The sequence below is a fragment of the Hesperophylax consimilis genome, chromosome 8 (genome assembly GCF_061612785.1).
Source record: "Hesperophylax consimilis isolate HC1 chromosome 8, BYU_Hcon_1.0, whole genome shotgun sequence".
Lineage (NCBI taxonomy): Eukaryota > Metazoa > Arthropoda > Insecta > Trichoptera > Limnephilidae > Hesperophylax > Hesperophylax consimilis.
In genome coordinates this window covers 40,769,532-40,783,253 of record NC_142843.1, presented here as the reverse complement: position 1 = coordinate 40,783,253, position 13,722 = coordinate 40,769,532, and the positions used below count along the sequence as shown (strand labels likewise).

Here is a 13,722-nt window from a genome sequence, read left to right as displayed (position 1 = left end):
TATCTCGGACCAGCGGTTCAACGAAGATGCTACATTAATATGTTAAATAATAACTTTAAAGTTCTAATAAGGTTTCCGAAACGAATGTCGACATATTTCTGGCCGTTACAGCATTATTGCAATATTACATACTCATATTTGATAATTCATAAATTCAAAGAACAACAAAACACTGAGGACGGGTTGTTTTACAGAAATTCAAATTTAATAGAGAATTCATCAACTTTCAAATATAAAATTCAAGCTCTGTGCTAAACATGGTCAAGATGTTTCATAGTACTTAGATAATAACAGAACTTAAATATTATTGTTGATTAATTGTTCAAATTGTGTGCAACAACCCGTCCCAACTCTCTCTGTGTGACTAATCTGCTGTGCTGAGTTTGAAATGATACATTTTAAAATAATCGGTAAATATTATTGTCCTTTATTAAAAGAATTGTTTCACAGACATGAATTATCATTGTATTATTTCACACCGTATTTCGCAACACCGTAAAAGCCTGAAGTAATTTGCGGATTGTTTGTCACACTGAATTTAGTTTATTCCGATGAGCATCTTTCTTCAGCAGGTGCTATAATGATATCATGCTGGTCATCTGCATCTGACTGGACTGCTGCTTGGATATCTCATCCTTAAACTTGATGATGGTTTCCTTGGCTAACTTGAGTTTGTCCTTGAGCTCTGCAATTTCACTTCGCACTTTCGTCTTAGCGTTGATTATTTTTTCAAGAGTTTTTTCCTTCTTTTCTTCAACTGCAAAATACAGAACAAAAATATATTATAAAGCATGTATACATACCGTCACACGCTATTCATTGAACACTGGATGCATCATCCCCAAGACAAGAACCACATCCAACATCAATTCTGGTTTAATCAATGCATTGAATACTGATCTCAGGTCATCCAGTAGTTTGTCCCAATTTGCTCAAATTTTTATTTTTATGTGATGATTATTTTATAACATGATATGAGTTGATTTATATTTCTTTACCTATGTAACAATCATCAGACACCATAATACGGGCTGTGCCTAGTTCGGTGACTGAGAAAGCATCAAATTATTGAAAAGTTAAAATTATTAATGAATAAACGAAAAATAAAATTAAAAATGAAGTAATTTTTTTCACAAATTGATGTAATATGCCATCTTTTAGCATGTTTTTTGAATACATATTATTACGAAAACCTCATTTTTGTACGATTCATAACTTTTATCTTCGATTGATTAGATCAACAGGTTAACTAAGTTAAGTTAGGTTGGATTAGTTTTTTTGCTGTCATCACTTTTAAAAAGTAATCTGTTTTGGAATTAAATTTTCAAAAAGTAAAAGTGAGGTTACAATCAGTATCATGGGTCCAGGCACCGTGCGTGAGGGGCTTGGCGCTGGTGAGGAGATGCTGCATAAGTTGCGAGGGCTCCTGGAAGACGATCTCCTCGTAGTTCTCTGACACCAGCCCTTTCTTGCCGCCGCTGGCCGCCGAAGTGTTGCCCTCCACTACTGGTGACTGGAACAGCTTCAGGATGTGGTACATGGTGGTCTGAAATAGAGTCAAACCAGCTTATTGTAAGGTTACCATATTTTTTTTATTTTTTTATTCAATTCACAAAAGACAAACATTCCCGAGCTACGAACATCCTGACAATATTTGAAAATTTCCTACTACCATCATCATAAGCGAAAGATTTTGCTTGTGAAATTCAAGGAATTCAACTAACGACACCTGGGTGGGAGCCTGATACAAAAAATGTTTTCATGCCACAAAATTGACCACATTTTGGTCAGCATGCGCTCGCGGGTGTTTTCCAAATTGGCCAAAAAGTGTTCAAAAAAACACCAATGGTTATAAAGTGTAATTTTGCGATCCCTTTAAAACTGAAATGGTCATTATTTTTTTAATAATAAACTAATTTTTATTAGACAAGGTTTTTTATGCATAGCACAAAGGATACCAAATTATTATAAGCAATAATTAGTCGCCTGAAACATCCATACAAATTAAAAATATCTCCTGAGTAAAAATAAATGCCGCCGACGGGAATTGAACCCGCACCTTCTGATGTCCGGTTAGGTACTCTGGACCACTGAGCTATGTCGGCTTATTTCCAACAAGCCCTTTCACGGAACCCTAGGGTTCGCGGAACACATTTTAGTAACCGCTGCTCTAAGGAGCTATTTGAAAAATGTGAATTTGGGAAATCCATCAGAATACCCAGTCGTTAAGATAATGGTGTAGTTTGCAAACTAACAAGCCAAAATCTTTAAAATGGCTCACCGGTCTTTCATTAGGATCATGGAAGTAGATCTTGATTACAATTTCAAACTCCCCCCAGCCAGTTTCAGTGATCTCGTATGGCGGCTTGGTAACTATTCTGTTGGGATTGGCGTAGCTCTCGTGTAACTTGAAGTGCACTTTTTTCACATAGTTAGCCATGTCTTCATTACTGTACGGTTTAACGTAAACAGTCCACTGATGTGTGTGTCCGTCCTCCTCGCGTTTCTTGCCAAAGTATCTTGCGACATTTCCGTAAACAATTGGTTTAACAATTGTCAATCCCTGCGGAAATAGAAACATAAGTAGGTAAAGTTATATTTAGGTATAAAGTCTTTTGTACAGGCCATGTTATTTGGATAGGTAGTTTTATTTAGGTATAGAGTCTATGTATAGGCATGTTCTTTGGATAGGAAGTTGTATTTTACCTTTACTCTTCCACCAGAATCCGCAGCAAAATCTGTCGGTACACTCATTTTTGGTTAGAAATATGTGATTATTCTTAAACATAAAAAGTATCGATAAATTTGTAACCTAGATATTAATATATGAGTAAATTATCAATATCAACACCGGTTCTGTACTGTTTGCATAAATAAACCACTTATTTGTTCGCCTTGTTTGGTTTGTTTTACAAATGTCAAAAAATTGTTGTCAAAAAAAGAGTTTGAATGTGTCTATGGTTTTGTAGATAGGCTGCAGAATGTCACATTCGGTGCATTAATGTTAACAGGGGCAGTTTTGAACAAGTTAAATTATTTTTGCCAATTTGTATCAAAAACGGGTAAATTACATATCAAATAATGTTATGTTAGCCACTTTTAGTCGATTTATAATTCAACACAATCCTGCCGGCTTACGGAAAAGATTACTGATTACAAAAATTCTCTTCCTAAACAGAAATTTCCCGATCAATATAAATTACTCTTTACAAACGAACCAAGAAAAAAAAAATTGACGTACTGTTTCTATATAAGATCGTGAACTGCTTTATTGACTCACCAGCTCTATTGGAAAAGATTCGTTGCCATGAACGCAATACCAGATCGAATATTTTATTGGTAAATTTTGGATAGGGCCTGACACGCTTATTACGAATAATTTTTAGAAAAAAACTTTATATTCGCCTTAATTACTATAAAAGAAAACTTTTTGCATTTCGGGCGGCGGAAAATTATGCATTTTGATTTTCAATTGCATAAAACCAAAATTCACTTCGCGAATCGATGTGGCGACAACGCGACGCCATTAGGAACGCACTGTTATGTTGGTATCACTGATGCATTAACAAGAGCTAAATACGACCGTTGCTATCTTCGTGGGATGCCGAGGTTTGTGTAATATGGTTTGTGATACAAAGGAAAGTGCCCCTTAATAACGCCTGCTCGCGTCAAGGCAAGAAAAACATCCCAGTTTTCAACTAGTTTACCGGCTACGCTAGGTTTGTGTAACATGGTTTGTGATACAAATCAATGTATCAGGGATACCAACATAACAGTGACGTACCTAATGGCAGCTGATTGCCGCCGCATCGATTCGCGAAGTGAATTTTGGTTAACGCAATTGAAAATTTAAATTCATAATTTTCCGCCGCCCGAAATGCAAAAAGTTTTCTTTTATAGTAATTAAGGCGAATATAAAGTTTTTTTTCTAAAAAATATTCGTAATAAGCGTGTCAGGCCCTATCCAAAAATTACCATTTTATTTTACATACAACATAGAATCCTGATTACTCGGACGTATTTGCAAAATTTACATTACCCTAAGATATATTGATATTTTCGACTATACCCAAAAATCCTTTAAAAACAAATTAAATTTTCAATGTACCTAAATTAAAACAATTATTTTTATTGTTCGTCTATTCTTTTCATTCATTTTTAAAATATTTACTTTCTTCCTAACCCGTAACAATAAATAAAATTGTAAATGGAACTTAGCTTGTTTATTTTATATTCAACTTAAGTGTAAAATTAATTCACTTTCACAACTTCCAGTTACCTAAATAATAATAAACTCAAACAAAAAAATATAAATAAAAAAAATTGTATTACGATACCACTCAACTAATCTAAAAAAAATGCTTTTAAATAATACACCTATAACAATCATCAAATTTCTAAAACATACATTACTATAGACGCCAAGATGATATTTCAATTCCGTCAACGCCGTGTGACATTGTGAAACAGCAATAATGAAATCTTCTGAATACACCAAGCCTGAATGAAATGTGACTCGTTACCCGTGACGTCAACAGATTCAGTCGTTCCAACCAATCGTAAACAATGAAACTTATATATTCACAATCAGTGTTTGTTGATCTATATGAATATATAGTTTTAATCCATAATATTTTCCACTGGAGTTCTTTATTTCTAATTTATGGCACATTACGTAGGTAGGTATTGTCATTTCCTGACAATCTGGTGTTTGGGGATTTTTTTAAAATCACTATCTTGAATGAATGATATTCGAAAAGAGAAAAAAATTGAGGTATTAAAAATATTATAAGATAATTAATATCTATGTAGGTACTAGAAAACGATGTGTTTATTAACTAACTCAACATTAAAAAAGCGGCTGCAAAACATGAGGCATTTAGTTGAATTTTTGTACAATGTAATGAAGAATTATTACCTATTTAAGGGCGTATATAAGGTGGGGGGGGGGTTTAGGGAGTCCAAACCTCCCCCAATCGGCATCAGTATTGAGAAGGATAAAAAAAGAGTATTTCTTGTAGATAAGTGATGTAAGTGGAGGTCCCAAAAACTTTCTAACCCCACCCCTTCCATGTGCATTAGGGTGTATCGATTTTTAACTTTTTTTTTGTTTTCAAATTCCAAGTTGAGAAAAAGTTGCTACTAGATACCACAACTTACCACAAAAAGTTTTGGATTTTTAAAAAAATGTTTAGGTCTCCCGCACAAGGCTTAAAGTTTTAATTTTTTTCAAAAAATATAAAAAAAAATTAAAATTTAAAAAAATAAAATCGTAACTTTTGTGTTCTGAACTCATTTTATGCCTTCTGAAAGAAAATTAAAATTAATTCCGGTGGTTTAAACTTAAAAAATTAATATGGTTCATATATGTACACAAAATTACAAAATTTCATCAAAATTAACAAACTTTAGGGCTTGTGCGGGAGACCTAAAATCCAATTTTTATAAAAAAAATCGTTTCTTACTTATTTTTATGCCCTAATATTACTGTTTTTTAACTTGGAATAAACACAAAAGTTACGATTTTATTTTTTTAAATTTAAAAAAAATTGGATATTTTTTGAAAGAAATTAAAACTTTAGGCCTTGTGCGGGAGACCTAAACATTTTTTTAAAAATCCAAAACTTTTTGTGGTAAGTTGTGGTACCTAGTAGCAACTTTTTCTCAACTTGGAATTTGAAAACAAAAAAAAAGTTAAAAATCGATACACCCTAATGTGCATGCTATAGCTACGCCACTATACGTATAACTAGCTTGCACAATAGGTATCTACGTGTTCTAAATGTGCTTCACTCCCATAAAACGCAAAAACCCCGAAACCAGCACGAATCGCGTCATTAATGAACATTATTGATTTATTATTTTGTAAGTGTAAAAGTCACGCAATCTGACCGTGAACTGCCCAGTATTACATGTTCTTGGACCTCACCCAACCCCCAAACTTGCACCATATCTGCACCTCCGTGGTCGGGGTAAGGCTCTTGACTAGGTCGCGGGATCCAATCACGGCGTGCGTAAGTAAGTTTTATTTGAATAATTTGTTGATATATAGTACACTTGCGGCACTTCCTGGAAGATACACTCAGTATTGACCTGGTGTAAAACCACCATTCAGAATTGAAAAATTTAGTTTTAAATGGCTTTAGCCGTGTTTGGTAACCACATCTGAATACACAGGTACTCCCTACCATTCTCTTCCTCATCTCCTTCCCCTCCACACTATCTCCAGTCTCACTGGTCCAGACGGAAGCAGTTGGGACTATTGTGCGGAATTTACATAAAAATATATTATTATAAAAGTAGGTAGATATTTAAGTACAAAAATACAAATTTCATGATTTCAGAGGAAATTTTGGTTTTGATTTATTAAGGCGATGCACTACGCAGTAATGCAAAATCACGTGTTATTGGTTTGAAATTTTGGTAGCCTAGAAATGTTTCAGATGCTTTAATTAAATACTGCGAGTAGAATACATCCTGGCCTTTGAAATAATCGAGTATTTTTAGATAAGTCTTTTTATAAGCTCAGAAAAAAAATGTAAAAGGCCTATGAAAACTGTTTAAAGTTCAAAATCTCCTACTTACGAACCCATTTTCGGTTTTGGTTTTATTGTATAATATGGCAAATTAAGTTAAAATTTAATAAAAGTTAAATAAAATAAATGTCACTTTTTTGCCATGTTTTTTTCTCACAAAAAAGGTGGGGGATTTTAAGCATTTTTCGACATCTACGTAAGGTGTGTTATTGATAGCGACTAGCGATTGAACATTCTTCTTTGGAGGCGAGGTCTACTGTTCACAGAATTACTTACTGATGTAAAAAAAAATACCCATACACAGGGTGTATCAGGACAAACCGACGGACTATAACCAGCAGTATTTACACAAAAAGTACCAAGAGTCATCGAAATCAATACATCAAATAATAATAATTGTGGGATATTTTTACAGTAGGAGGTACCTGCACAGCACACAATAACCTGCCTAACCTGTCATACAGTACCTACTTATCGATATATTCTGGAATATGGCAACACACAATGAACAGCTAATACCTAGAAGTGTTATCAAAACTGATTTCGCCAATTTGCATAAGACCTCTGAACTCTCCCTGGCCAATAAAATAGTTAAGAATTTCGGAATGCTGCCGAGATATCTAAAATGTGCAACATTTCTATTTATTTTTTAAAGTTATCGTAAAGAGGAATACCATTTTAGAAACAAGATACAATTATCTTTGAAATAAACATTGGTATTTCTAAAAAAATATCATTTTAATATCAAAACGAAACGTCCATAATTTTGAAAGAATTTGATGTTTAGAAAACACTTTCCTTTTGTGCGGGGAATTACAATTGGGAATTAGAAAGAAAACTCTCATTTCACTTTCGGCGTTTGTACATTTAAGAATATGATTATTTTTCAACATTCAACTGTCAATGAAAAATTCCCGTCCATTTGTATATTTTTTTTTCATTTACGCTACACATGAAGCACTGAGGAAAATAATTTCCCTCAGGGCCTATGTAATCATTGGGAGTGCTCTGTGGCAGGTCTTTTTAATGAAATGAAGTAGAGAAAGTTCTGGGAAGGAAAACGGTACCTATAGGACGACCTATCTATCCCTCCTGCTGCAGCGCAAGGCGATGAGTCAAGAGAAATCAGTTGGAGAGAGAAAACTTTTTTTTTAAATTCGGTTTTTGTATGAAGATTTTCACTATATCGGTGTGACCAGACTGAAATTGCCTGAAATACTTCATATAAACAATTGAATTTTCGAAAAAAAAACATCAATAATGCCGAATTTTTCAATCTTAGCACTCTATCACACTCAAAAGTCACGAGCCGCCACTGCCGGGCACCCCTGCTAAGTCACCAAACGTAGTTAACGACTCGGGGTGACCTATGGCAGAGGTGTTGGTTATCCAATAAATGGTTACCGTAAAATTCAACAATTTGGGTATAATCATACACTTAAATAAATATAAATATTTGAAACAAACGGAAAAAATATCTATTTATCTTTTGTGTTCTGGATGCGCCTTCCCACCAACTGCGTTATGTGCCAGATCGGTAGAGGCTGATTTGGGTAGACTATATTCATGTCTCTCACTCCTGGATACACTGATCCCTAGATTCCTACCCAACCCTCATACCTTTTACCTTTCCCGAACTTCCTCTCCTTGCTTTCCTTAAAAAAGACCCACCACACAGCTTATCAAAAGATGACATAGGCCTTGAAAGAAATTATTTTCCTCAGGTCCTCATAATGTTTAAACAACAAACTTTAACCAGCTATTCCTAAGCACATTTGGAGTAAAAAATGTTATGGGCACTTTGCTGTCCGGTAACATTTTTTTTCAATTAAAAACAAAAAATTATAAAAAAATCCACACTCCGTCACTGTCATTAGCATTGTCAACACGTGTGTTCTCGTGTTCAACAGCTGTTATTAGCAAGGGTGTCAAAAAGCGTCCTCGCTCTTTCATACACACTAAATGATAATAGTTAAAAATGAGACGAATGGTGCCATCCATAGACATGAATATTAGGAGACCTGCCCTAAGTGATTAAAAGCGTATTATTCCCCACTCCCCATACCGGTTCCATTGGAGCCGGCTGGGCTCGCGTATGGCTTCCCGTGAATCTTGAGAATGTGACGTCATCATTCTTGTTCGAACTAGCGTCGAGCTATGGTCGAGGCATTTTACGAAATAACACGGCAAAATGGTTGCTTGTGATATGAAAACTTGTAAAAATAGATGTGAAAAAGAGAATAAACCCAATTGTCGTATTACATTCCATAAGTAAGCATTATTTTAAGCTTATTCACACCGTATTATATGTATCAGTTTTAGAAACTTATACTATCACATCACAATGTAGCGATTCTCAAGTGTGCTCATCGTTGTTTACTGGGGTAAGTAAATTATGAAACATTTGTAAAAGTGTCTTAACTAAATACTCTGAAATTAACTACGACTCTGAAAATAGAAGAAATTTACTTTGCCGAATTTGGACTTCGCAAATTAGTTCATAACGTGGCGAGTAATTTGCGCTCCCATGTAAAAATGTCTATTCATTCAAAAGCAGATTTTACTTTTTAAGAACTAAGTTGTGATACTATAATGCGAGATGCCTATATCCTGTCAGATTGATTTATTGACGAATCACAGTCAGCTTTACCCCCTTCATTCTTCAACAGTTGATTTTACCCCTCACCTTTAATTTCTAGTCTATATATTCTTATGTCTGTGGTGCCATCCCATTTCGTTGTGATTGTAAAAGCGCGCCAATGTAGGTACGTTCGTACATTATTCAACGAAACTCGAATAAAATATGGCCAGATGGGTTTTCAAACTTTGACAAATGATAAAACATTGGTGACATGTGGTGAAAATATGAATGATATTTTTTTTTATTAAAAAAAAATGTTACCGGACAGCAAAGTGCCCATAACATTTTTTACTCCAAATGTGCTGAGGAATAGCTGGTAAAAGTTTGTCGGGTACTTGCCGATACACCCTGTATAATCTATTGACGCCACGGTGAGATCTGTCCTTTGGAGCCTCTAATGGAATATGATGTTCGTGGCTAGTAATGTCCTTCCGAGGTTCAAAGCGTTAATATAAGCCAGGTAAGGAAAAATTGTGCTTACTTAGGACACACGGGATGCCCACAACACACTTATGTCGGTTCATATCTTCAGTGGAGATAGATCAGATAACACTTTCAACCTCGTAGCAAGTAATAGGTATCTACATTATTAATATCGGAATATCAAATGATAATGATCTTAGTATTCCATCGGCACGACATTCGAGTCATTATAATGATTACTGCCATTTGACCCACAAATAGACTCTGTCACAAAAAAATGTCGTGTTATAAAACCTTCATGCCGTAATAATAATTTTAATTATTTATTTATTTAGAATTAATGGTACAAGTGCCATTCATATTAATGAATGTCATTGACAGTCATTGTACAATATGGAAAGAAAGAAAATATTATAAGATCATATAAGTTGACTCTTGTGCAGTCTTCACATAAAAAATAATCATAAATATATACGTATGATTCTTTAGATTTTCAATATTTCTATTTTTGAGACCGGTAATTCGTGGTGGAATTCCATTATAATATATTATAATAAAACAAATAAAAAACTTTATTCCACTTAATTTTATTTTGACCGTAACCGGTTTCAGCTCGTCAAAGACCAGTCTGAAGATGGCTTTGACGAGCTGAAACCGGTTACGGTCAAAATAAAATTAAGTGGAATAAAGTTTTTTATTTGTTTTATTATAATATACTTTAGATTTTCGTTTAATTTTTTTTTTATTATTATTATAATGTCGACCCATTACTCTTTTCGTGTGACACGTGACGGATTTGTTATTGACAACATTTACTAGGTAATGTACTAGATAATTATTTGTTGTGAATATTTATATCTCAATACAAACAAAGCCTCTGAAATAATATTGATCGTAACTCGACAGTATTTTTGGATAGTATATTAAATTGGTCATTTTACTAATTGACTGTTCTGAATTATTAATAAGATTTCTATAACAAGTCTGTTTAAAAACGACATAATAATTTGTTAGACAATCATTGAGAATTCTTTATAACCTCTTAAAACATAACGTAATATTTTAAAACATTATTTTTTTAGTAGATAACAATACAGAGTGTCTTTCAACGAAACGTTTTAACAGGTACAAAAGTTGAATTATTTCTAAGGAGAAAATACTATTCTTCTCTGGAATATTGGGAAAAAACAATCATGTAAACTTTACCCCCGGACACCCTGTATATAAGTATAATAAAGAAATTTTAAGAAAAAAAAATTGTATGATTTTGGCAAAATGTTGTTTATTGTAAATTAAAGAATAATGTTCATAGGGGGGCTGATAAACTCGCGCTGTACTCTCGTGGCTTGTATGGCGAGCGATATATAGAGAATATGTATAGCGTGATCTGTCACAGGCATAAGATTTCGAGATTTCCTGTTATGTATTTTGCCTAACTCCCAGGCGCTCTCATTTAGAGAAAAGCAATCGTATGTTTTTTCAAACGAATCGTATATCAAATCTCAGAAATGTCAACACATCAATTTTCAAAATCAAAAGTAAGACAAGACGCAATATAATCCACTCCTTCCATATATATTTAAAAGTGTCATACTATCTCGAGCGAAGCCAGGTAGTAACTATTAATCGTCACTTTGGTTGGACAGAGTTCTAACTTCACTTTACATTGTTCCGAGATATTTATTTACAATTTTTGCCTTGTTTATTCTAGATCTCGGGGAGGGTGGTGCAATCCCACGAGTTCCATATATTAAATAGAATATAAAGTAAAAATAATAATTTTGTAAGATAGAAAAGAAAACAACAGAATGTATACAACAAATTAATAATAAAGATATGAGGTATCGTCGTTTGCTAAGCCTATTTCTCATAAAATATTTATCGATTTCTGATTTTGAGGTTGAATCTTGGGTAAAGAATTTAAATTTAACATATATTAATGGAAAATATTTAACATTTATTTACCTCAACATGGAGATAGAACCATACGCAACCAGATAGGGCATAATAATACAGGTTCTGACTACATTTCTCTAATGCCATTCCAAGATAGGGCATAATAATACAGGTTCTGACTACATTTCTCTAAGGCCATTCCAAGATAGGGCATAATAATACAGGTTCTGACTACATTTCTCTAATGCCATTCCAAGATAGGGCATAATAATACAGGCTCTGACTACATTTCTCTAATGCCATTCCAAGATAGGGCATAATAATACAGGTTCTGACTACATTTCCCTAATGCCATTCCAAGATAGGGCATAATAATACAAGTTCTGACTACCTTTCCCTAATGCCATTCCAAGATAGGGCCACGCATAATATTTTCCTTTAAAATATGTTGAATTAAAATACTACTAAAATATAAGTTTAATCCTCAAAATGAAAAATTGATAAAGAGATTACGAGAATTCGTCATTGCAAACATTGACACATCAGAACAAGGTAAGGCGAAGTTAGAAACCTATGTAACTAAAGTGACGAACTAAACTGCGCTTCGTAAATTGCAAAGGGTTCAAAGCGGTGTTATAACCTAGTAAAATAAATGGAAGCCTTAAAAACTTAGAACTTCGTCATGAAAATTATTTTGAAAATGAGCAAAAAAGTGGTTTTGCGTTCGACGGTTGTTTTAAACAAAAAAAATCATTTGGAACCTTGTCCAACTAAGGTAAATTCAAAATAAAATAATGGCATAATTGATTTTCTAGAATTAGTGATTTAATTTTTCGAACTAGCAATACAGTTATTATATATAAATAATTTACTTATAAAAATATGTAGACAGTACAAAAATACTTTTGCTTTGAAGAAAATACGTTAGTGCCATATGTATCTGAATTTCGCTATAATTATTTGATGTTATTAGTATAGAAAGTATAATTTAAAACCAGTTGTTTGTCATCTTCACCCGCCCCTTGCGTCTGTTGGAGATCTGCGTGTGGTTGAGTATTCCCACCAGGTGACTTATCTTCGGGAGGGCGCTCCCTGATTCACCATCACTACTGCTGGAGTAATCCAATTCTTTCGACTCGTTTTTGGCTTTTGATTTCAGTTCCATGTGCTCCTGGAGATCTTTCAGAGCTTTATCGTCGATCTTGGCGAAACTCTCCCTCTGTCTACGTTCCAACAGCTTCACACGTTTTTGGAAAATATTTGATCCTAATACCATCGTTGGATTGCATAAATCCAGTTGCGGAACAGACTCTGGGAGGTGGTCTTCCTCAGACAAATCTCTTTCGAGCAATGTTTGAATTTTAAATGATCTATCGATGACCTTTCCAATATGGTCACTTTCTTGCTTCATTACTTTTAATGGTGTTTCTTCTGTCACGGAAAATGTCTTTTGCGAAACATTGTGATTTATATCAGTTAGATTATCAACATTATTTGTCGATTCAAAGTGTCTGCACAAGTATTGTCGCTGATAGTCTTTAGAACGATTAGATTTGATTTCTTGCAAAATGTGTGAGACCGTTTCTTCTTTATTATTATTGTTTATATCGGAAAATTTAATATGTTGAGTTTTCATTTTCAGGTCGTTGAGCTTCCGCCCAGAACTTTGTAAGAATTGTCTATTCGTTTGATTGCCACTCTGTAATTTCCCATCGAAGTTATTTACACTTACGACGAAATGGTTGTTGACGTTTTTGAAATGGATTTCCTTTCCACTTTTGATTTGTTTTTTAAACTCGGTGCTTGCCAGGCGATCTTCCCAAGTTTGGTTCCTGTGTCCTATGGCCGGCAGCGGGTTGAAAGGAGATAGATTGTCCTTGTGAGATGGCTCGGTCTCCAACATTTTTAGTATGTCACTTTGAGTTTTAGGGCGAGTTTTCTTGTGCGAAGAGTGTTTCTGAACGAACCTTGTGATACGGGGGAGGGAACAAGAGGGGTCCTGGTTCACGTCACGTCTCGAAGCATCCTCATCACGTGTCTCCGAAAGCATCTGCCGCGACTACATGATCGGTCGCAAATCCACTGCACGGTTTCAAAAACCTTCAGTTTTTCTCCACAAAACATAATTAACAGTATAAAGTCACTATTTAAATATTATTTACGTTAAAAACATATTTTTGTAAACCAGATACAATAATATATTTATGTCCACCCATCCTTGTTTTT

At 34.2% G+C, this 13,722-nt stretch overlaps 1 protein-coding gene across 1 annotated transcript; it reads right to left on the bottom strand.

Annotated features, from left to right (window-relative positions):
* Window positions 1-404: 404 nt before the first annotated feature.
* Gas41 (YEATS domain-containing protein 4 Gas41) lies at window positions 405-2,935 on the bottom strand. Its single transcript, XM_089634668.1, has 4 exons — window positions 2,707-2,935; window positions 2,282-2,563; window positions 1,348-1,546; window positions 405-757 (listed from the first exon to the last, which is right to left on the bottom strand). The coding sequence occupies exons 1-4, from the start codon at window positions 2,752-2,754 to the stop codon at window positions 576-578; spliced, it is 711 nt and encodes a 236-aa protein (XP_089490794.1). The 5' UTR covers window positions 2,755-2,935; the 3' UTR covers window positions 405-575.
* Window positions 2,936-13,722: the final 10,787 nt, after the last annotated feature.

What these genes read in the sequence shown, in the direction of transcription:
- Gas41 (XM_089634668.1), bottom strand. Translation starts at nt 2,754, where the DNA reads ATGAGTGTACCGACAGATTTTGCTGCGGATTCTGGTGGAAGAGTAAAG. An exon ending in ATTCTGGTGGAAGAGTAAAG is followed by an intron (nt 2,564 to 2,706) that starts GTAAAATACAAC and finishes CTATTTCCGCAG; the next exon opens with GGATTGACAATTGTTAAACC. An exon ending in CTGGACCCATGATACTGATT is followed by an intron (nt 758 to 1,347) that starts GTAACCTCACTT and finishes TGTATTTTGCAG; the next exon opens with TTGAAGAAAAGAAGGAAAAA.